The sequence below is a fragment of the Sceloporus undulatus genome, unplaced genomic scaffold (assembly GCF_019175285.1).
Source record: "Sceloporus undulatus isolate JIND9_A2432 ecotype Alabama unplaced genomic scaffold, SceUnd_v1.1 scaffold_16, whole genome shotgun sequence".
In the NCBI taxonomy this organism is placed as follows: domain Eukaryota; kingdom Metazoa; phylum Chordata; class Lepidosauria; order Squamata; family Phrynosomatidae; genus Sceloporus; species Sceloporus undulatus.
The window spans coordinates 2,416,279-2,437,789 of NW_024802938.1; the positions used below are offsets into that span (position 1 = coordinate 2,416,279).

Below are 21,511 nucleotides of genomic sequence, written 5' to 3' on the forward strand. Positions count from 1 at the left end.
TAATAATAATAATAATAATAATAATAATAATAATAATAATAATAATAATAGGATTTATTTATATGCCGCCCAATCACTGGGAATCTGGGCGGCTTACAACAGAGGGGATAATAGACGGCTAAATAAACTGAGTTCCCTAAATTCCTTTGCATCAAAGGACTCTGACTAGTTCAGAAACAGAAGGTTTTGAGATCTTTCTCTGGCATTTATAGAGGTAGAGGAGTATGCAAGCTCAAAGCATCAGCAGATGTGTTCCCATAAGACTGTGCCAAGTTTAGATGTATATGGGATAAGCAGAACTGGTAAAAGATCTGTGCCTTTTGGTTAAATCTGAGGTTTGCCTGTAACAAGCTCTTTTAAAGCATAGCACACATGTCTGAATTTTGGATAGTGTGTTGAACTTGTAAAGGGAAACTTGTACTAATGTCTCTGAACTCAGTATTTGCTGCTGTGTTGTCATGGGTTCAAGACAGTTGGGTCTTCTTGCTCCTGATTTGCTGATACTGAATGTTATCATGCTTACCACAGTGGACGCATTTGCAGCACCGTCATCCCTGCCCCCTGGCTCTCCAGCTAAAGTGGAGTCTTCAGGTGTGATTGACCTGTTTGGTGGTGGGTATTACTCCTTCTCACCATTATAAAATATCACATTTCATTTCAGTTCCATTTTATTTTCTTCTTTACCAGCAGCTTACTTTTTAAAAACATTAAAATTAAAATTTTCTTCATGCAGTTTTGTAGCTGAATATGCATTCCATCTGTTTATCATAAAAATAACTGCTAGCATTTTTCATTCTATCACCTATCTTTGTTTTCTTTAACATTCTGTGCATGAAACAGCTTTCTTATTCAAGTAGCTGAATTATATTACATTCTTGCATTAGAACTTTTTTCAGTAATGCTTTTGTATGGTATGTTTATTTCTCTTGCGAGTTACTTAATATCTAAAATGTTGATAAGGAATGGTATTTAAAAACTTTGATATGGGAGAAGTGGAGGAGTTTCAGGGTGTAAAATGATGGCACATAAATGATGGCACCTAGGTAGGACACAAGGTCAATTCTTTTCACCCCTTCCTATGGGCCACTGATACCCCAATATTGCCCAGAAATATCTTCTTTTTATGGCTGTATCACAGTCAAAATGGCAACCAGAAGTAACATTGCATCACTCCCAGTCATCATTTTCTACAAGATATGATTAAATGAAGAGGTACTGAGTGTGAGAAGTGTGCATGTGAGAGTGGATTGATGGGGGGTTAAAAAGCCACAAAAGCAGGGCATACTGACTGCACTCTCCTGAACCCTACACTAAAATGTGAGCTGTCATGACACAAATTAAATTAATGCAAATCAATGACCACAGGTTAGCAACAATGATGGAGTGCTGTTGAGCATAATACATATTCTCTGTTGGCATGCCAGATGTTATAGTATAAGAAAAATGTTCTTTTTGAATGGATGTGGAACACATATCGGTAGAAGCTAGGCAAATATATATCACATTTATTAAATGGCTGTATATTGGAGACATATTTGGCAGCACATTCTTTTAAAGTCATTGAACTTTGATAGTACAAAATATCAAAGATAAGATAAGATAAAAAGCAGCCCCCAGCTCACATCTCCCGACTAGTGTAATACATAATTCCTACAACACTCTAGAAATGGTGGCAAAGTCTCAAAACAGGCACACATGCACACACCACGGCACTTACTGTGAGTGTAAAAACAATGCTCTTGGTGTCATATGCCATAAGAGCCATTTAAGCAGTCCACATTTGGTGGTTGGCTGATGTGTGCACATGTCTGCTTACTAGCTATTTGGTTTCTTTCAGTTGGAAAGAGAACATGTGGGTGGGCCTGAGTTCCAAGCACCTCTATCTCCTGTGGGCCCTTCTAAATAAGGGCAGTTGTGTGGACCAGAAGCAAGATACTACTTTGGGAAGGGCAATATGCACATTGTGGGAGTGAGTGATTTGACAAATGATAAAATAAAGGATGATAAAGAGCTTCCCACCTTTGGACTTAGCCCTCATCATCAATTTCTGTCAAGGAAAAGTGCCCCTAAATTACAGAATGGTTTCCCATCCCTAATCTAGATTGTAACTAAGTGATAATTAGCAGCTTCACTCTACCAATTAAGTAGGAAATTTCTTGTTTTGGGAATACTTTTAATCTGACTGTGCTTGGTTTCCATAGCAAGCAGTACTAGATGATTGTATTAGATTGTAGCCACATATATACTGAAAGTAAGGGCCCAAACAGACAGGCCAAAATAAAGCTGCTTCAGATCACTTTGTAGATATGCTGTTTAAATGACGCATGTGTCCTAAGAGGCTGGAAGGACTAGAGCACATCTTTGGTGCAGCTTCTGGCCTCTTAGGACGCAGACATCATTTAAACAGCATATCTCCAAAGTGACCCAAAGCAGCTTTATTTTGGCCTGTCTGTTTGGGCCCTAAGTTCCATTTAACACAATGGGACTTATTTCTCAGCAGATGTATATTGCATGGAGGATATTTCTTTGTGCATGGGCAATGTTTCAAGTTTCTTAATCAGCTTAGGGTAAAATGGATGGTCTTTTATCACATGGTAACTTAGGCCCGATTTAAACGGGACTTTGCACCGCCCCTGTCACTTGCTAGGGGTTGGCCAAGGAGGCAGCATCCATACCGGCCTCACCCCTAGCACGTGACGGGGGCGTCAAAATGGTGGCACCCTGTACACATGGACGCCACCATTTTGATGTGACAGACGCGTAGTGTCCACACATCCTGCCACGCTGATGATGTCACAAGTGCACCATTTGCGTTCTCGGGCATTGCAAGCACGACACAAAAAGAACCCGCTTTTTGCGGGTTCTTTTTCCGCCGCCGGGAAGCCTCGCTGTTTGGCAGCTGAGGCTTCCCGCCGGTGGAAATAGAGGCAGCGGCAGACCACCCTTTTTGGGCGGTCTGTATCCTGCCTTAATCACCTTGTGAATGGTTGTCTCTATTATTGTGCCAAGTCTTGAGAAGATCGTATCCATGAATTTCTAATCAGATGCAGAACTGGTTTACTAAACAATTTTACATGTACCCCACTGCAAAATTTTGTCACTTCATAAAATGATCTGTATGAACCCTTCTTCCTTTATTCTGCAAGTGCAGTTTTTGGTCAGAGCTGTTGTAGCATTTGACACTGTCATGTCTGTTTTACTTTGATCATTGCTGTTCAACCATGAAGAAATGGTATTTCTCCTGTTTGTAGTTCATGGTTATGTTCAACTCCAAACTGATAAATTAATATATTGGTTGTTTAAATTCTCTTGCCTTTTATTGCTGCCTCCTGGAAAAACCTATAGAAGCTTTTGGAAGTAGTGCTCCTGAATCCCAGCCTGCAACCCAAGCTGCTTCTAGCTCCTCTGCTTCTGCTGATCTATTGGCGGGTAATGAAAAAAATAATTATATGCTGTGCTTAACTAGAACAGGGTGGCTACGTGTCTTCATGGAACCAACTTTTCTGTACTCTGACACAGATGTTGGACAGCTGTTCAGAGAAGCAGAAGGCTTTGCCATTGGCTGTATTACAACACTGTTTCTAAGCAAATACAGCACTGCTGCACTCTCAACCATTCAAGTTGCAGAAGATGTCCCTGCAATGAATAGCCTAGAACTGCAAAGTAATGATGTCTGACGAATTCCTTTAGTCATACTGTGTTCCATGAAACTTCATATATATGGGCAAGTAGTCAATATCCTGTGATGTATGGGAGACAGAGAAAGATGTTTTATGTCGGACCACACTCCTTGGAGATAGAACAGTGAGGATGAGTTAAAATAAATAAAAGTTAGCAAATAAAAATATCTTTTAGAATAGGTTGAATTATTTGAAGCAAAGCTTACAGAAACAGTTGGGAATAGACCTGAAGTCAATTGATATGACCTTCCCATACAGCATCACCTACACTACCTATACACCCCTGAGAAGAAACTGAAGCATTGCCAAGTATGCCCAAGAACACTGTCATGATGTCTATTTTATCAAGGCTGCATTCTTTCTCACAGGCTTTTGCCCTCTAAAACTTGATCCATTAAGAGCCCACCATGTTTCCATTTTTTTATCCTGCCCAATAGCAATATTCTCATTAATTATTTTTTAGTAACAATAATGTTAACAAAAACAATGTGTTTTGCATAATAATTTTAATTCTGCTTTCTATTGAAGTAAACTCTGAAGGAAATTTGATTTTGTCTTCAATCTTGAATGCTTTAAAGTCTTGTACCTTCAAGCATTTAGTATTCATTTCATATGTTGGCAATGGCATCAGTTTAAGCACAAAGCAACCCTCATTTTTTTAAATGAATGAATAAATAAATTACTTTTAGGGTTGTATGCATTGGTGGCCTTCCATCAGAAGAACAAACACCCTGTCAATTCACATTTGCCCTTCCTCCAGCAAACCTTTATGTGTTCCTCACATTTGTTCCAAATATTTAGGGAATACTTAAGATCAAATTTTGGGGGCTACATTTGGAAAAATGAGAAAAGAAACTCCAGCTATGCAAATGCATATTATCCAGATGCAAATTTGTTCTCAAAGTCTTTTGTTTTTAGACATTTTGTACTAAGATTCACTTATATTTTAATTGTACCTGTGTGTTGTTCTTTTATATAGTAACAAAAAAGTATATTATTGTCTCAGTCACATACTTTCATCATCACACTAAACATGCCCAGGTCCTTCAACCTTTCCTCATAGCTCTTACTATCCTCATTGGCTTTTCCCAAACTCACTCTACTTCGTCTGTAGCCTTCTTAAAATGAGGTGCCCAGAACTGAGAGACTGGACCAGTGCAGAATATAGTGGGACTATTACCCCTTGACCTGGAAACTATGGTTCTTTTTATGCATACCAAGATAGTATTTGCCTTCTTTGCTGGCTCATGTTCAATTTATGATTAACAATAATCCCAAGGTCCTTTTCATATGTAGTACTGTAGAGCCATGTTCCCCAAATCCTCTACCTGTGCATTTGGGTTTTGTGGCCTAAATGTAGAATTTTGCATTTGTCTCTGTTGAATTTCATTTTACTATGCATTTGATTATGTGTTTTATTTCATTTTCTACATTTTATTTCATGTCATATTATTACATGTTTTATTTCATTTTGTTATGTGTTTCCCCCACTAAACTTTGTTTTCTGGTCAAGAGAGAAGAATGAATTACACAGTATTTATTGACAAGGAAGATCAATATTTTATATATAAATACCACAGTATTTATTGACAAGTATAGTTTATAGCAGAAACTTACATCCTTTATTCTATTCCTTGAGAGAGTTGCAGGATGTAAACAGTGTTCTGGATAACAAATTAATGTTTAAATGTTGGATTATACAGTAGTTTAAATGTTAGACTATGAGTCTGGAGACCAGGTACTGATTCCCAGCTTGGTCATGAAATCCACTTGGGCAGGTTGCATGTTCTCAGCCTCAAGGGATAGCAATGGGAAACCTCCTCTGAACAACCTTGCCAAGAAAACCCCATTGTAGGTTTGTAGAATCATAGTTGGAATAGACCTCAAGGGTCATCCAGTCCAACCCCCTGCAGTGCAGGAACTCTCAATCAAAGCATACCTGACAGATGGCCATCCAGCTTCTGTTTAATGACCTCTAAGGAAAGAGACTCCACCACACTCCGAGGGAGTGTGTTCCACTGTCGAACAGCCCTTACTGTCAGGACGTTCCTCCTAATATTGAGGCGGAATTTCTTTTCCTGTAGCTTGCATCCATTTCTCCAGATCCTAGTCTCTGGAGCAGAAGAAAACAAGTTAGCTCCCTCCTCAATATGACATCCCTTCAAGTATTTAAACAGGACTATCATATCACCTCTTAACCTTCCAGGCTAAACATACCCAGCTCCCTAAGTCGTTCCTCACAGGGCACAGTTTCCAGACCCTTCACCATTTTAGTCACCCTCCTTTGGACACGCTCCAGTTTCTCAATGTCCTTTTTGAATTGTGATGCCTAGAACTGGACACAGTATTCCAGGTGGGGCTTGACCAGAGCAGAATCGAGTGGCACTATACCTTAGGGACACCATAAATGGCAAACAACTTGAAGGCACACAACAACAACAACAACAACAACAACAACAACAACAACAACATCAACAAAGTGGGGGAAGTCCTTGATTCAATCAGCTGATTTTTCTGGTTAGTTTTAAATATTAATAAGCTGCTTGTCTGGTCCATGTCCAAATGAGGCAGCTAACAAGACAGCTGCATCGTATTATCAGTATCACCCCTATCTCTAATATGAGGAGTAATCTCTGTCATGATAATTATAAATTTGCTATGGGTTAAAATAGGGAATCTGTGGGCACTTTCAGATGTTAGTGAAATACTACTCTCATCATTCCTAACTACTGGTAAGGGTGTCTAGGGCTGATAGCAATTAAAATATAGCAACACAGTTCCCTGGTGTAGAATTTCTTCTACACCTCTTGTACATGAAGTCTCTATTGCCCACTGTACATATTACCCTTCTATGTTACTTGTAACCTCTACCAACCCTAATTTGAGTAAATCCAAACTATTTGCAGGAGCTTGATTTTTTCCCCACCTTTACCAGATCTGGGGGAAAAAACCCAGACTGGCAAGAATGTGACAGCAGGCTACCCAATAAGGCCTATCTAATAAACTGTGTGTTGTTGTTGTTAACTACCCTCAAATAGATCCTGACTCATGGAGACCCTGTGGATCAGACATCTCCAAGCCCCGCTATCCTCCACTATTCTCTTAGGCCCGTTTCCTCCCTGAGTCTATGCATCTGGCATACGGTTTTCCTCTCTTTCTACTACCCTCTACCTTTTCTAGCATTATTGTCTTTTCTAATGAGCCGTACCTTCCTAAGTACAACAGCCTCAGTTTGATCATTTTAGCTTCCAAGGAGCCAATTGAAATGAGTCCTTGGTTGTTTATTGCTAGTCAGAAAGGCCAAGTAGGCCTGCTGCCTCAAAAGTGACAAATCTGAGTTTTACTGCCTTCCAGATTGTGCCTCCAAATTGTATGGGACTCTGCCATTTGTCTGTCTTTGTGCAGTATGAGCAAAATTCTTGTTCAACTTGGATCAGCAGTGGGAAGGCCTGCATAAGTCTCAGAGTGGAGTCACTATTCCCAAGTGATGGAGGCAGCTATAGACACAACAGCTGGAGAGTGACCACTGTTGTTTGTCCAATTAATATCATGCCCTCCTTGCCAAATTTAGGGATAAAATGGTTGAGCATTTATTCAAACTTCATTTGTTAGCCATTGCTACTTGCCTGGCTAGTGATGAAGAGAAGGTCTCAGGCTGACAGAACGTCAGTTAATAGACTCAAGAGACAACATTGGTTTCTAACGTTCACAACTTTACTGATTTCCCTATTAGAGCCTTGGAGCAGTTTATATTAGGGATCCAGTCACTGGACAATGTGCCTGTTGAGTGATACCACCCCAGCCCATCCCCTGAATGATAATGGTAGTAACCAGGATCTTTGTGGGTACAGGTCATTGTGTTTCCCACTGCCACCTGGAGGTTCAACCAGCAGGCTCTCTCAAAGAGATCCATGAAGTAGGGTAAAGGAAATGTGGACCTCATTTGCCCCCCCCCCCCAAAATAGGTACAGCCCAATGCCCAAATCAACACCCTAAAAGTTGAGACAAGTATAAAACATTAACATAACAAAATTGTCATCCCATTGCAATATGACTAAACCAGAATCTACATACACAGTTCAACTCAAGGGAAGGAGATTGGGGAAGGTGAACTTACAGATTTGTCCTGATGATGTAGACAGGGCACTTGAATCAGTCCATCTCACCACATGTAGTCTTGACGTTTGCCCATCTTGGCTCTTAAGATCTAGCAGATGTGGCTTGATTGGGTGGGTCCAAGGGGTGGCAAAGTCCTTATAACAAAAAAAGGGGGGGGGAGTACCTGCTGCCTTGTAGTGCACACTTAGCGCCATATACTAATATCCTGCTTTTGGGCAAGTTGCTTGAATGTATGGTGGTTGGGCAGCTTCCCATTTCAGTCTGGTTTCAGGCCCGGGTATGGTACCAAGACAGTTTGGGTTGCTCTGACTGATTACTTACTCCAGGGGAAGGACTGGGGAGTGCTACCTTGTTGATTCTCTTGGATCTCTTATTGGCTTTTGATACCATTTTTGATACCATTGATCAGGATATTTTCCTGGACTGGCTCTGGTGGATGGGATAGGAAGCACGGGGGTGCCACACGGTTCACTCTTGTCTCTGTTTTTTAACATATATGTGTCAGTTTATCATATCCTCTTTCTAGTTCTAGTTCTGCACACACCACATTCCAAAATTCCCTCCACCATTCATATGGTCATCCCCCCCCCCCCCCCCCCCCCCGGCCTTAGACAGCATTGTTCCGCTTGCCTTTGTCCTTCAACAACCATTGTTAAAACTGAACTTATCATCTCATCATCATACCCACAACTTTTGCATTTCTAGAGCTATCCATACAGACTGATTATAAATGTCCCTCCTTTGTATTTTGTATTATGAATAAATTATATAAAAAAAGTCCCTCCTCAACTGAAAATGACAAAGAATATGGGCCCTAATCAAGGGAAACTGCCCCAAAGTGCCAAGGAATTAATCGAGGATCATGATTTGATCGATGTGTGGCCAAAGTTATATGGAGATAAAAAAGGCTTTACCTTTTTTTCGGACTGCCATCTATCATACTCCAGAATAGACATGTTTATGGTGTCTGGAGAATTATTCACTAAGATAGATAAAATGGAGATTGCCCCTAAAACTTTATAAGATCATAACCTTATCGAACTTTATCTCCAAAAAGTGCAATCTCGGAGGTTTGACTGGAAATTAAACGAGACTATCTTAAATGATGAGACTTTTGTCAAAAAATTGAGACAAGAAATAAAATTTTTTTTTGAAGAAAATGATAAGGAAGATATGCCAATACAAACAATTTGGGATACCAGTAAGGTAGTGATTAGGGGCCTATTAATACAAAGAGCATGTGAAATAAAGAAAATTAAACAAAAGAAACACAATAAAATTCAAGCAGAACTGAAAAAAATCGAAGAGCAATTAATAGTTTGCCCTCAGAACAAAAGATTAATTAACAAAAAGGAATTGCTCCAGAAAGAGATGCAAGCGGAAATAGTAGAGGAAATTGCATGGGAGATGAATAAGTTAAAACAAACACAATTTGAACATGCAAATAAAATAGGTAAAACACTTGCGAGGAAACTGAAAAGAGGGGAAAGAACAAATAAAATAGAAGAAATCAGTTATAAAGGAGCAGCAACAAGTAAACAGGAGGATATAATTAAAGCATTTGAAGAATATTATCAGAATTTATACAAAGAAGAGAAGCTATCAGCTGAATTATTAAAAGAAATGGAATTATTTTTGGACAAAGGAGAAATAGAAAAAATATCCAAAGATCAAAGAGCACAATTAAATAGCCCAATTAGTAAAGATGAGATCCTTCAGGCAATTGGGAGATTGAAAGATGCAAAGGCCCCAGGGCCTGACGGGTTCACAGCCAAGTATTATAAGATATTTAGAGAAGAATTAGTAAACCCACTACAGAGAATGTTTAATATAATAGTGACCCAACAAATACCAGCAACGTGGCAGGAAGCTACAATTGTTATGATCCCAAAGGAAGGTAAGGATAAACTTCTAGTACAAAATTACAGACCAATATCCCTTTTAAATGTGGATTACAAGGTCTTTGCAATGATATTGGCGGAGAGACTTAAACCTATCTTGAACTTAACAATAAAAAAAGAACAAAGGGGTTTTCTCCCCAAACGTCAAGCAAAGGATAATATAAGAACAATACTTAATACTATAGAATTCTACAACAAGAATAGGAACAAGAAACTAACATTACTATTTATCGACGCCGAGAAGGCGTTTGATAATGTAAGATGGGAGTTCATGACTGCAGTCTTAAAAAAGATGAATGTAGGATTTAGATTTTTAGTATATATAGAACAAATTTATAAACATCAATGCGCTAGACTTAAAATAAATGGTTATAAATCGAGGAAAATCCAAATTAGTAAAGGAACAAGACAGGGATGTCCTCTTTCCCCATTGCTTTTCATCAATACAATGGAGATCTTAATGAACAACATTAGAAATAATGATAGAATTAAAGGTATCAGAATTAAAGGGAAAGAAAAGAAGGTTTTAGCATTTGCTGATGATATAGTTGCCATAGTAGAAGATCCTATAAAAGGGGTTGGACAGTTAATGAATAATTTAAAGGAATTTGGTAAGTTTGCCGGTTTTAAAATCAATAAGGACAAAACGAATATGTTAATGAAGAATATAGACAAAAAAGAAGAAGAGAAAATATCTAAAAAGACGGGATGTAAGACGGTTAAGAGAGTGAAATATTTAGGCATATGGCTAACGAATGATAACTCAAGACTATATGAAAATAATTATAAAGTAAAATGGAAGGAAATACATCAAGATTTAGTAAGATGGAACAAGTTAAATTTGTCAATCTTAGGCAGAATTGCGACTATCAAAATGACCATCCTTCCTAAGCTTTTGTTTCTTTTCGGCAATCTACCAATTATAACTAAAGGGAAAATAATAGAACAATGGGAGAAAGAAATTAGGAATTTTGTATGGAGGGGAGGGAAATCAAGAATAAAATGGGCCGTATTAAAGGATACTAAGGAGAGAGGTGGATGTGCCTTACCTGATCTAAAGCTATATATGTGGGCCAGTAAACTAAGTTGGTTAAAAGAGTGGATAAAATTAGAAAATACAGAACTCTTGAATTTAGAAGGAGCAGATTTGAGCAATGGTTGGCACGGTTACCTCTTTTACAAAAAACAAACAAAACTTAAAGATTTCCTGAACCACCCTATAAGGAAAGCATTATTTTTAACATGGGAAAAGACAAGGAAGATGTTCTACAACAACAAACTTCCCCTATGGGTATCAGTCCAAGAGGCTTTTGGACTGAAATGGGATAAAGAGCAGAAATGGCTATCATATATGGATTTAACAAAAGTAGGAAAGGAAGGGAATTTGAGAATGAAAGAGTGGGAAGAATTAAAGGAGGAAAATTATAAAATGAATTGGTTTGAGTATACTCAGATTAAATTAAAGTTCAAGAATGATATCAAAAAAACCGGAATTGAAACAGTAGTAAATGAAATAGATATGATCTGGTGGAAACAAGACAAAAAAGAAATGTCAAAGTTTTACAAGGTGTTGCTGAATAGAGATCTAGAAAAAGAGACAATCAAAGAAAACATGATAAGATGGGCACAGGATATAGGACACTCAATTGACTATGAGGAATGGCAAAGATCCTGGCAAAGGACTAATAAATTTACAGCGTCCCAAGCCCTAAAAGAAAATTATTTCAAAATGTTTAATAGATGGTACCTCACCCCTGTTAAAATCAAAAAGATTTATAAATTGCAGAAATTAAAGTGTTGGAATTGTAACAGGAATGAGGGCTCGCTATTTCACATGTGGTGGACTTGCAGAAAGATCAATAAGTTTTGGAACAAAATACACATAGAAATACAAAAAATGTTTGGCTGTAAATTTAAACAGACACCTGAATTTTACTTGCTGAACATGCTACCAAAGGTAGATAAGAGTATTGAAAAAGAACACTGGAGAATATTGCTCTATTTAATTACAGCGGCAAGATTAGTCATTGCTCAAAACTGGAAAAACAATAAACCTCTATCTCTGGAAGCTTGGATACTAAAACTACAAGAACTGAAGGAAATGGACAGACTCACAAGATTGTTAAACAACAGATGCGTAGATGACTGGAAAGATGAATGGCTACCTGTATTAAAATTTTGGGAAAGTACAATGGATATTGGAAAAGAGATGTGGTTATAAACTAGTGTTATCACAAAATTATATGATTTATATTTGTTAAATTATCTATGTAAATTAAGTATAGACTAATGTATAATTTTCACGGAAAAAAAAAAAGTCCCTCCTCAGCACCAATCACTCCCTGCATCTGAAAAAGTAGACCACTTCTAAGAAAGCTTATGCTACAACTTCTTTGCACAGTTAATCTCAAAGGTGTTACAATATTTCTTTGCATACTGATATTCCAAACTAACATGGCTATGTCCCATCATTAGAGGAAATGTGTAGTGGGAGGACATGGGGAAAAGGCCTTTTCTGCAATGGCACCCTGGTTGTGGAATTCCCTCTTCTGGAGGCCTGACTGGCACCAAAATTAGCATCATTTCAGCACCCAGTTAAAACCTTGCTTTTTATTAATACCTTTGGGCCAAATTGATTTTATCCAGACTACACATGCTTTATAGTTTTATATGCCTGTTTTTAAATTGAAAACTATTTAACATATTTTAATCTTTTAGATGTTCGTAATTATTTAATCTTTTAAGTTGATTTTCTTTTAGGCCACCTTGAGATCTTCAGATAAAGGATCGGTTATAACTATTTTAATATATTTAAAAATAAATACAGGTCCCCGTGTAAATCAGAACAGAGAATTTCACATCTGCATTTTCTTTGATATGGTGTCGCATATCCTGTTGGCTGACGATTCCTATTGTTCTCAGGGAGCCGATCCTGGCCACGGGGTTCCATATCAGGATAGCATATCACAAGGCAGGAAAGATAGTGGCCCTGTGCCTCTGCCTTCTCACAAATGGCAAATAGGAGCTCCTCGCACATCTGAAGCTTCATTCACTGAATTTTGCAGAAAGTCCAGATTCCATTTTCTTCCATTTGTAGCCTTTTCAGGTTCTTCCACTGTGTCTTGTACCTCTCTTTCTTCCCAGATAAGGTCCATTAAGGAGGAAAGGGAAAATGGAATAGCAACGAATTTCCTCCATCTGGAAGCATTTTAATGTTCGAAAGGCATTGTGTATTAATAGTTGCTTTGCCAACAACAGTGATTTAGGTATTGACTGGTCTATTATTAGAGCTACATAAGTGTGTTTGGAGTTTATTAGATATCGTTGTGATGTGTGTCCACATTTCAGACAAGGAAATGAATCTCTGAGATATCAGTTAACACTACCTCCTCCCAAAAGCTGGGCAAGTAATAAGCCACATGGTTGATGGTGATTAGGAGAGAGTGGGATGGAATTGGAAAGGGATGTTCCCAGTCAACCCAGGGTTTAGGTTGTGTGTGTGTTTATGAGAGAGAGAGAGATGTTCATGTTCATTTGATGTTTTACTTTTTCTCCCTCTTTCATTTGTTAAAGGCTTTGGAGGTTCTTTCATTGCTCCGTCTCCATCACCTTCTCCTGTTACACCAGCTCAGGCTAACATACTACAGCCCAATTTTGAAGCAGCTTTTGGTGCATCACCTTCTCCTTCCCCTGGTGGTACTTCCTTTGATCCCTCAGGTAAGCAAAAGATTTCTGGGCACTTCTGCAGCAAAATGTTTCCTATTTTTCTAAAACGTGATGTCATAATTTCCCCCAATATACAAAGGATATTTAGGAGTTCTTGAAAGTATAAATACCTTTCTACCCTGTGTTTCTCTGAAATGGGTAAATGTTTTGTGCCCTAGTTCCCATGTGTAATTTGAACAAAAATTCCTTCCATTCAGTTATCTTCTGTAGGGGTTCAAGATAGAGCAAACGAAGGGCACATCGTCTCTTTCTGCATGTGCTTGATATGCATGCTCCTCTACAAGATAGTCCTATGATCACAGACTCTTTGTACTGTGTGTTCAGTATATGGATATGTGGTCTTGCTGTTATCGCTGAGCCTTTCCCAAGCGTGCATGGCGCCCAAAGTTAAATATAATGGAGTTCCGGGATGGTCTTCCCTTGACACAAAGCTTAATTTTTCATCACTGCTCTGTCGTTTCTGTTTGTATCTCTTTTCATTCTATACTTCCATGCTGGGGCCTTGCTACAAATTTGCAATTTGGGTGAGTTCTGCAACAGAATAAGTAAAAACCAAATATTTTAGTATTGCTTTGCTTTATTTGATCGCTTGCCAGAGCATAGTACAACTCTGCTTATTAATATTAGCATGCAACTCTGATGTGAATAGTTGTAGTTACAACGTATATTGGTCTTAATTAGAAATTTCCATCTAATTAGGTATAGAGGGGTTATAATATGTTAGGTTCTAGTATATTTCCAAAGACTTGAAGCTGGAAGAACTGGGCTAATATGAATATTGGATTCTTCCCGAAAACTGAAGCAATACTTATTTTAAAAGGCCATTATTTCAGCTGTTTTTACTGTTAAGTGGAACAGAAGAACTTGTATAGGGTGCTTAGAAGATTGCATTTATTTTTCCAGTGTCCTTACAAAGGCGGAGGTGAATTTTAAAAGCATAAATATCACTGAAGGTTAATGGGCTTGTTTACATTTCTTTCCAAGGGGTTCTTATCCCACAACAGCTTCTTTGGCCTTCTTCCCTTTGCTTGAGTTTTGCATGTGATATATTTTCCAGATAGAGGAGATATTCACTATATTCAGAAGCCCACTTTCTTTCCGATACTACCAATATATTTTGTTTGCAAAAATTACCTAGAACTATCCCAAGAAGAATTGTCCATAAATTTTTGCGATACATGTTGTATTGAAATTGGAGAATATAAACACTTGGTACAGAAAAAGTTTAGGGTGACATAGGTCCAAAACACACTGTAAATATAATCAAGTTTGAGACCTCTTTAACTGCCCTGGCTCAGTGCTAGGGAATCCTGGGAATTGTAGTTTATTGTGGCACCAGAGCTCTCTGACGGAGAAGGCTAAATGTCTCACAAAACTACATTTTCCAGAATTCCCTAGCACTGAGCCAGGGCAGTTAAAGTGGTCTCAAACAGATTTATTTCTGCTGTATGTTTTGGACCAAACTGAAACTTTTTAAACATACAAGTCAGCAACCAGAATTTGGCTGTATATTATCCCTAAACTTTCTCTTTATCATTTGTAGAAGCTACATTTGCAATTGCTCAGATATTGTTCCTTCCTTCTCTCCAGAATTGTCCCAGAAAGTGAGACCAAGAACAAGCTCTAGATATTTAAACATGTAGATGCCATAACTGCTGCATTCACATCTCATGTGAAAGTAGTCTGGTAATTACTGTTTTGAAGAAAGGCATTGAAATTTCCCATCCTATTATTATTATTATTATTATTATTATTATTATTATTATTATTACAATAAGACTATAAGTAGGAGTTTTCAAAATTTTAAAAAAGAAAAATAGGGATTCAATTCTAGGGGACACTAGAAACAGACAAAGGCCTAAACAGCCACTATGCCATACAGTTGTTCTAGACAATAATGCATTACGTTCAGGATTGGTGTATATTTTTTTGTGTTAGCCAAATAGTAAGCATGCCTTCCATTGGCATTACTTTGACATTAAGATCTGTACTGATTGGTATGTGCTACAGAGTTCATGATTTAACCATATACATGTGTGTTCCCTCAAGATTACATATGGGACTTCCCTAAACCATTGTTTTTCTTAAATCTTCAGTGTTTGATGGCTTAGGTGACCTTCTTATGCCAACCATGACACCATCTGGACAATCTCTGTCTGCTTCAGGCACAGCCGCTGCTGCTTCAGCTGCAACCAAAGGCATTGGAAGCGATCTTGATTCATCGCTCGCAAACTTAGTAGGAAGTATGTGGGAAATGCTTCTAGGGTTGAAAATGATTGTTTGTGACCTATGACATACTGTACTAATAAGTCAGACCTGGGCTATAATGTCTTCACTTATTATGCATTTTTTCAGGCATATATTCCCTCTTTATAAATACTGCAACATGATGTGTATAGGAAGACAAAGAGATTAGGCCTTCATTTGTTCGAAATTCCGGTTCTCATCTTGAATTTTGGCATTCAGCTGCAGGATTTTATCCTGCTGAGTTAGCTTGTTACCTAATAAGCAAGTGTATAATTTTTATGTTTTAAAGGAATAGATAGTAAATGGTGAAAGAGTAGTCCAGATTCTAAGTGAAGAGACCAGAAAATTATTTTGTTGATTCATAGGCTGTCAGTTGATGCAATCTAAAAATAAGCTTTATTTTCTGTTGTGATCTTTGTCAATTATCATTGACAATTTAAGAATCAGTTAAATGTAACCAAGGTTATAAGAAGATGCTCTAATCAGATAGAAATGGCACCTTTATGCTCCTTCCATGTCAGAATTCTATTGGGATTGATTGTGCATTCTATTGATTGATTGTGCATTTTCTTAACAGTTTTTGATAGCTAAATAAATGCTGTTTCAGTAAATCAACCTTACTGGTTCGGTGGGCTCTTGCGGGCTCAGTGAACTGTTGAACATGCATTGATAGGGTATGTTTATCTGTGAACTAAACAACTAATTATGCCATTTATTACATTAAAGAAGTTATCAAATTATGTATTCATCTTTGCAGATCTTGGAATTTCTGCAACTGCATCGAAGAAGTAAGTAACCAGTAAAATTAAAGTTTCCAATGTTTCTGTTTTTCATTGTCTTACTTTCCATCTGCAAACCTTCTAGCATAATATTGTAATTAGTCAACACTAATAAAAGAGAGTGTTCATATCCCCACCATAACTCCAAGGTCATGAAGCTACAGATGCCTGAAACTTGGCATGCATGCTTGCATGGGATATGCACCTTGGGATTACTTGTTCTTTCTAATTGGTTAATTAATTTAAATTAGCTTGTAGCCTTCAACACCATCTTCAATCACTAGTCCTAACCATTTGAGAGGAAGAAGCAGTCATATTTTTTGTATCCATTTCTTTAGTGGACTTGTAGGCAGCTCTCTCTAAGCAAGAGGCACAACAAGAAAGATAGAATGCTGGGTATGATGGATGCCTCTCCTGGCAAGACCCCCAAACTTTTAAATTTAATAGAGTCAGTATGTAGCCACATTGCAGAAATAAAGCAGCTTGACACCGTTTTATCTGCCATGACTCTCTCCTGTGGAATCCTGGAATTTGTAGTTTGTAGCCATATTCAGCCTAGTCTGTTATAGAGCTCTGGTCCCTCAGCAAAATACAAATCCTAGGATTCCACAGAACAGAGTCATGGCAGTTAAAGTAGTGTCAAACTGTTATTTTTTAGCAGTGTATCTACACCCTCAGAGAGAAGGGTCCTGGTGCCTGTAATAACTGAGAGAACGCTAAGCAGTGGTAAGACTGAACAAGAACCCGGGTAAAGGGAGAGAAAGACCAGTGAGAAAAAAGGATTAAAGGCAGGATGAATAGGTGAAAAGGAGTGTTGGGTGGCAGAGGGAGAAGAATCACTTGGATGGGCAGCTAGTGAAAGGGAAGAAAAAACACCTGGGTGGATAAGAGGAAATAAAGAGCACCTCAGTTGGTAAGGAGAGGGCAAGAGCACTCAGATACATGGGGTGAGGTGGGGAGCCCCGGTTGGATGAGGAGAACAAATGACCATGGTCATTGTATGCATGTGTGAGGAGGGAGAAAAAGAGGCAGATGGGAGGGAGAGGACATGAGTGGCATACAAGTATGACTAAGGGATTTCAAAACTGTGTGAATTTCTACTTTTTGTTGTTGTTGTTGCTTTTATAAAATTATGTTTATCTCTAGTCTTGCAGTGGTTTTACATTTCTTCACACTGGTTATATAGAAGGGTGAAAAACAGAATGGTCTTCTTGGCAAAATTCTGAGTACCAAAAGGTGTATTGACGGAAAGGTTACTCCTTCTACAACTAAATGAAGTGCCATAATTCAACATGTAAAAGTTGACAGATGGCTGAGTTATCCCCATTAAAGAATATTCTATCATCGAAATCATAAACTATAATAGTCAGTGGTGAAGGAATCTGACTTAAGTTTACATTTTTGCTCCCTTTGTAAGATTACTAGCAGCACTCTCTGTCATTGTCTCTTTTAGGGGAGACCTTCAGTGGAATGCTGGGGAGAAAAAGTTAACAGGAGGTGCTAACTGGCAACCAAAAGTGGCACCTGCAACATGGTCAACTGGTGTTCCTCCCAGTAGCCCAATGGTATGTATTGGTTGCCCTCTATCTGCAGAGAATCCAATATCAAGTATGATTGGAGACTATTATTACAGCAGTAAATCCTTCCTGCTGCAATGAGCAAGACCAAATTTTCTCACCCCAGAAAATCTGGTATTATTGGTTGGCTTGTCTGTTGCAAAACATGAAGTATGTTTTTACTAATTTTATAAATGTTTTAAAGGAAATGTATATCCCATCCTGCAATTGTTTATATAACACTGTTATCATATAACCTATTTTAGCAGCATGACATTTCCTCAAGTGGGAACATCCTTTGGTTTTATGCCTAGTGCAGTGTTAGGTCTCTACTTGTCATGAGCAATGATTTCCAGGATTAGGCTGTTCCTAGTGGTAGTTACATTACAATAATAACTGAAAATTGTGAGGCTACAAATTGCAGTTTTGTCTTTGAGCAACTGACTGTTTCTAAGAAAAAGATTTAAAACTATTTTAACAAAATACATATCATTACATATTACAAATATTTTCTTGTGCAACATGATGTGATTTAAGTCTACAGTAGTTAACAATAATATGTGGAATGCCTTGATGTAGCAAGGCTTTTTTCCCCTTACCAAAATGGTTGATTTGGCCTTTCTTTAGGACAGGAATGGGCAAATGTAGGGACCAAACCTTGTGCCTTGAGACTCTTTGGGAGGTACATGGATGGTCAAAACAAACAAACAAACAAACAAACAGAAAAACTATAAAGTGGCCAGAGGTCCATTTCAGGCTCAAAAAATTGTTTTTTTTATGTTGAGTGATTGCAGCCTATTTACAAGATGAACTGGGGAGACGCTGGCAAGGGTTACCAATTATCCCGCAGCCCCCCCGGCTCGGCTCCCTCCAACAGGAAAAGCCCAGCGAGGGAGACGATTGCACGCCCTGCAGCCTCTCTTCGGCCAGACTCTTTCCCCACAGAAGGGGCCTGGCGGAGGAGACGCCATGGAGGGCAATTGCCCTCCCAAAAGACTCTCCTCAGTCAGGCTCTTCCCTGGGGAAAGAGCCTGGCGGAGGAGAAGGCGGGGAGGGAGCACGATCGCCCAAAAGCCTCTCCCTGGCTGGGCTTCTTTTGCGGGGAAAAGCCCAGTGAGGGAGACGCTGGGGAGGGCACACGCTCGCCAGCAGCCTCTCCTCAGCTGGGCTGCCCACTCAATCTGACCCTCAACGTATCCACGGCTCATATAAAAATCCATATTTTTGGCCCTAAAAGTTGACCTCAACTTATACATGAGGTATACTTGTACACGAGTATATACGATAAACCCCAGGTAGAGTTTAGTTCTAAGTAGACTTTCAATCAGGAAACGTCAGACACTTAGCTTATACTTTGTAAACCGCTTAGGGAGTGCTTAAGTGCACTGATAAGCGGTATAGAAATGTACTTGCTATTGACATAGGCCCGAAACAGGCGGGCTTAAAAAGCCAGCTTCCATGTGGCTTGAGGGCATGGTGATTACATGACGCACACCCCCAGCCCACACGGAAGCCGTGCTGAGGCTGCACTAGGGCCACCTAAAGCAGCCCAAGAAGGAACAGATCTTTTCCGCTTCTTTCCACAGTACATTTGTGACCATGGCAGTGGGTGCCCTTGGGGCCGCACTTTTTGGTCACCGTGGCCCCGGGGCAATCGTGCTGGGAGTGGCTTCTGTCCACTCCTTCTTGTCTGTCTGTTTTGCCCCATTATGTTTAAATCAGTTTCTGATTTAGTAACAAACAGTTGATTTGCCAGATTTTGGAACAATAAATTTAATGACAGTATAAAAGAAGCAGAAAAAACAGGTTTATTCTGCATTAGCCAATCAGGCTTTTGAAAACAGCATTAAAAGGAGAAACAAACAGCATAAATCCAGACATAGATTAAATAATATAATTAACTTAATGATATATACATGCAAAATGTGTCTATCATTATATATACAATATCTAACATATTTTATCATTAAATGGACTAAAATTCTCTCTCTTCATCAAAGCTAGTTTAATATACTTAGTATACAATAAAATCTTCTAATTTATTTTATGTGCTGTTATGTTGCTTTTTTTTTCTGATGAATTTATATAACAATGATTGAATCCAGAGTTTTTATTCTACTGATGTCTGCTCAGAACGCTCCTACCTGTAGAAAATGGCAGCAGTGAGGAATCTTTGTTGATTCTCCCCTTGGCTTTGCAGTTCCCAGTGCCCTCCCCTTCCCACTCCCTTAGGGTCTCACAGCCCTCCTAACCAGATTTCCAAAGCACATAAAATAATTCATGGGGAGAGGTGGAATATTGTTGCACATTGTCTTTTCCCTCTTCAGTCAACAGAAAATCTCCAGGGAAGATTCCAACCACATGATGTGTTTTTGTTATATCTAATCCATTATATCTCCATCATCCAACCATCTCGATATATAGTTTGTCTTATGAGCATATGTTTTTATAATAAAATCATCTAAATCTATCCATAGACTATAGTTTTAATAATTTTGTTTTACTTTGTGTGCTATAGACAAATAATTGATGCAATTGGAAAACTAAACTGAAGTGCAGACCAATATTAAATTATGCTGGCTCTTCCAAAAGTATCAATATTAATTATTATTAAATATATCCAAGCTACAACATTACATGGATTGTGGATGCGTAGGTTCTCTCTTGACACAAGAACCCAGCAAAGCATACAGATGTTACATGCATTTAGTCAAATGTGCATAGACTTAATTCAAACATTTATTTGAGTATGTGGAGGCTGGTAGCAAGGACAACAAGCGCACTCCCAATACATCCACCTCACTGTTTCGATCATACCATAGAAATGACTTGTTCTTTCTAATGACTCTTTAGCCTGTGGATCTTTGTTTCAATTGTTAGGATTCTGAGTATTTGGTTTCACTTGGTGAATTTCAAAAACTGCATAGGGCTTTCTGTTCATAAAGCTGTGCGTAGATAGTATCTGTCCCAGTTTGTGCATTGTTAAAGAATGTTCTCTCTACTGGGAATATCCACAAAGTGTTTTCTTGGAAATGAATGGGGCAATACCTTTTCTAGTAGAAATGTTGTTATAGTGCATGGTGTTTGATTTCTATGTGCAAATAATTTTCATTTAGAGCAGTGGGAATGTGTTCCCAAGTAAATGCCTAAAAACCATAAAGGCACCAGATTCTCTGTGATACTGAATGCTAAGCAAGGTTGGAATGGAGATTCGGTTGGTAAATATCAGGTAATCTAAGCTATCTTTCAGAGGAAGGCAATGTCAAACTACTTCAGTATTCCTTGCTTAAGAAAACCCTATGAAATTCATGTGGCCACGATAAGTCAACAGAAAACTTGAAGGCGCACATTTTAAATGTATTAATACCAGTCTGTGAAGAGAGTGATGGGTGACTCTGTGTGTGTATTAAAGACAGAAAAAAAGACAACCGAACCATGTTAATTTTTTTTTAATTAGATATTTTCATTGTGAACAAACTAACTTGATTATTTGCAATTTGAAA

General features: G+C 38.4%; 1 protein-coding gene across 9 annotated transcripts in view; it reads left to right on the top strand.

The window, feature by feature from the left end:
* LOC121917376 (clathrin coat assembly protein AP180-like) overlaps positions 1-21,511 on the top strand; it is a 92,002-nt gene that overhangs the window by 65,343 nt on the left and 5,148 nt on the right. For 6 of the 9 annotated variants that reach the window (XM_042443298.1, XM_042443300.1, XM_042443299.1 and 3 more), the window contains 6 exons: positions 529-612; positions 3,346-3,429; positions 13,274-13,417; positions 15,523-15,669; positions 16,431-16,461; positions 17,906-18,017. In XM_042443298.1, the coding sequence (XP_042299232.1) occupies positions 529-612; positions 3,346-3,429; positions 13,274-13,417; positions 15,523-15,669; positions 16,431-16,461; positions 17,906-18,017 (602 nt within the window). Of the gene's footprint in view, positions 1-528; positions 613-3,345; positions 3,430-13,273; positions 13,418-15,522; positions 15,670-16,430; positions 16,462-17,905; positions 18,018-21,511 lie in introns of those variants that run through there. The other 3 variants (XM_042443303.1, XM_042443305.1, XR_006101014.1) reach the window with 2 other exon arrangements.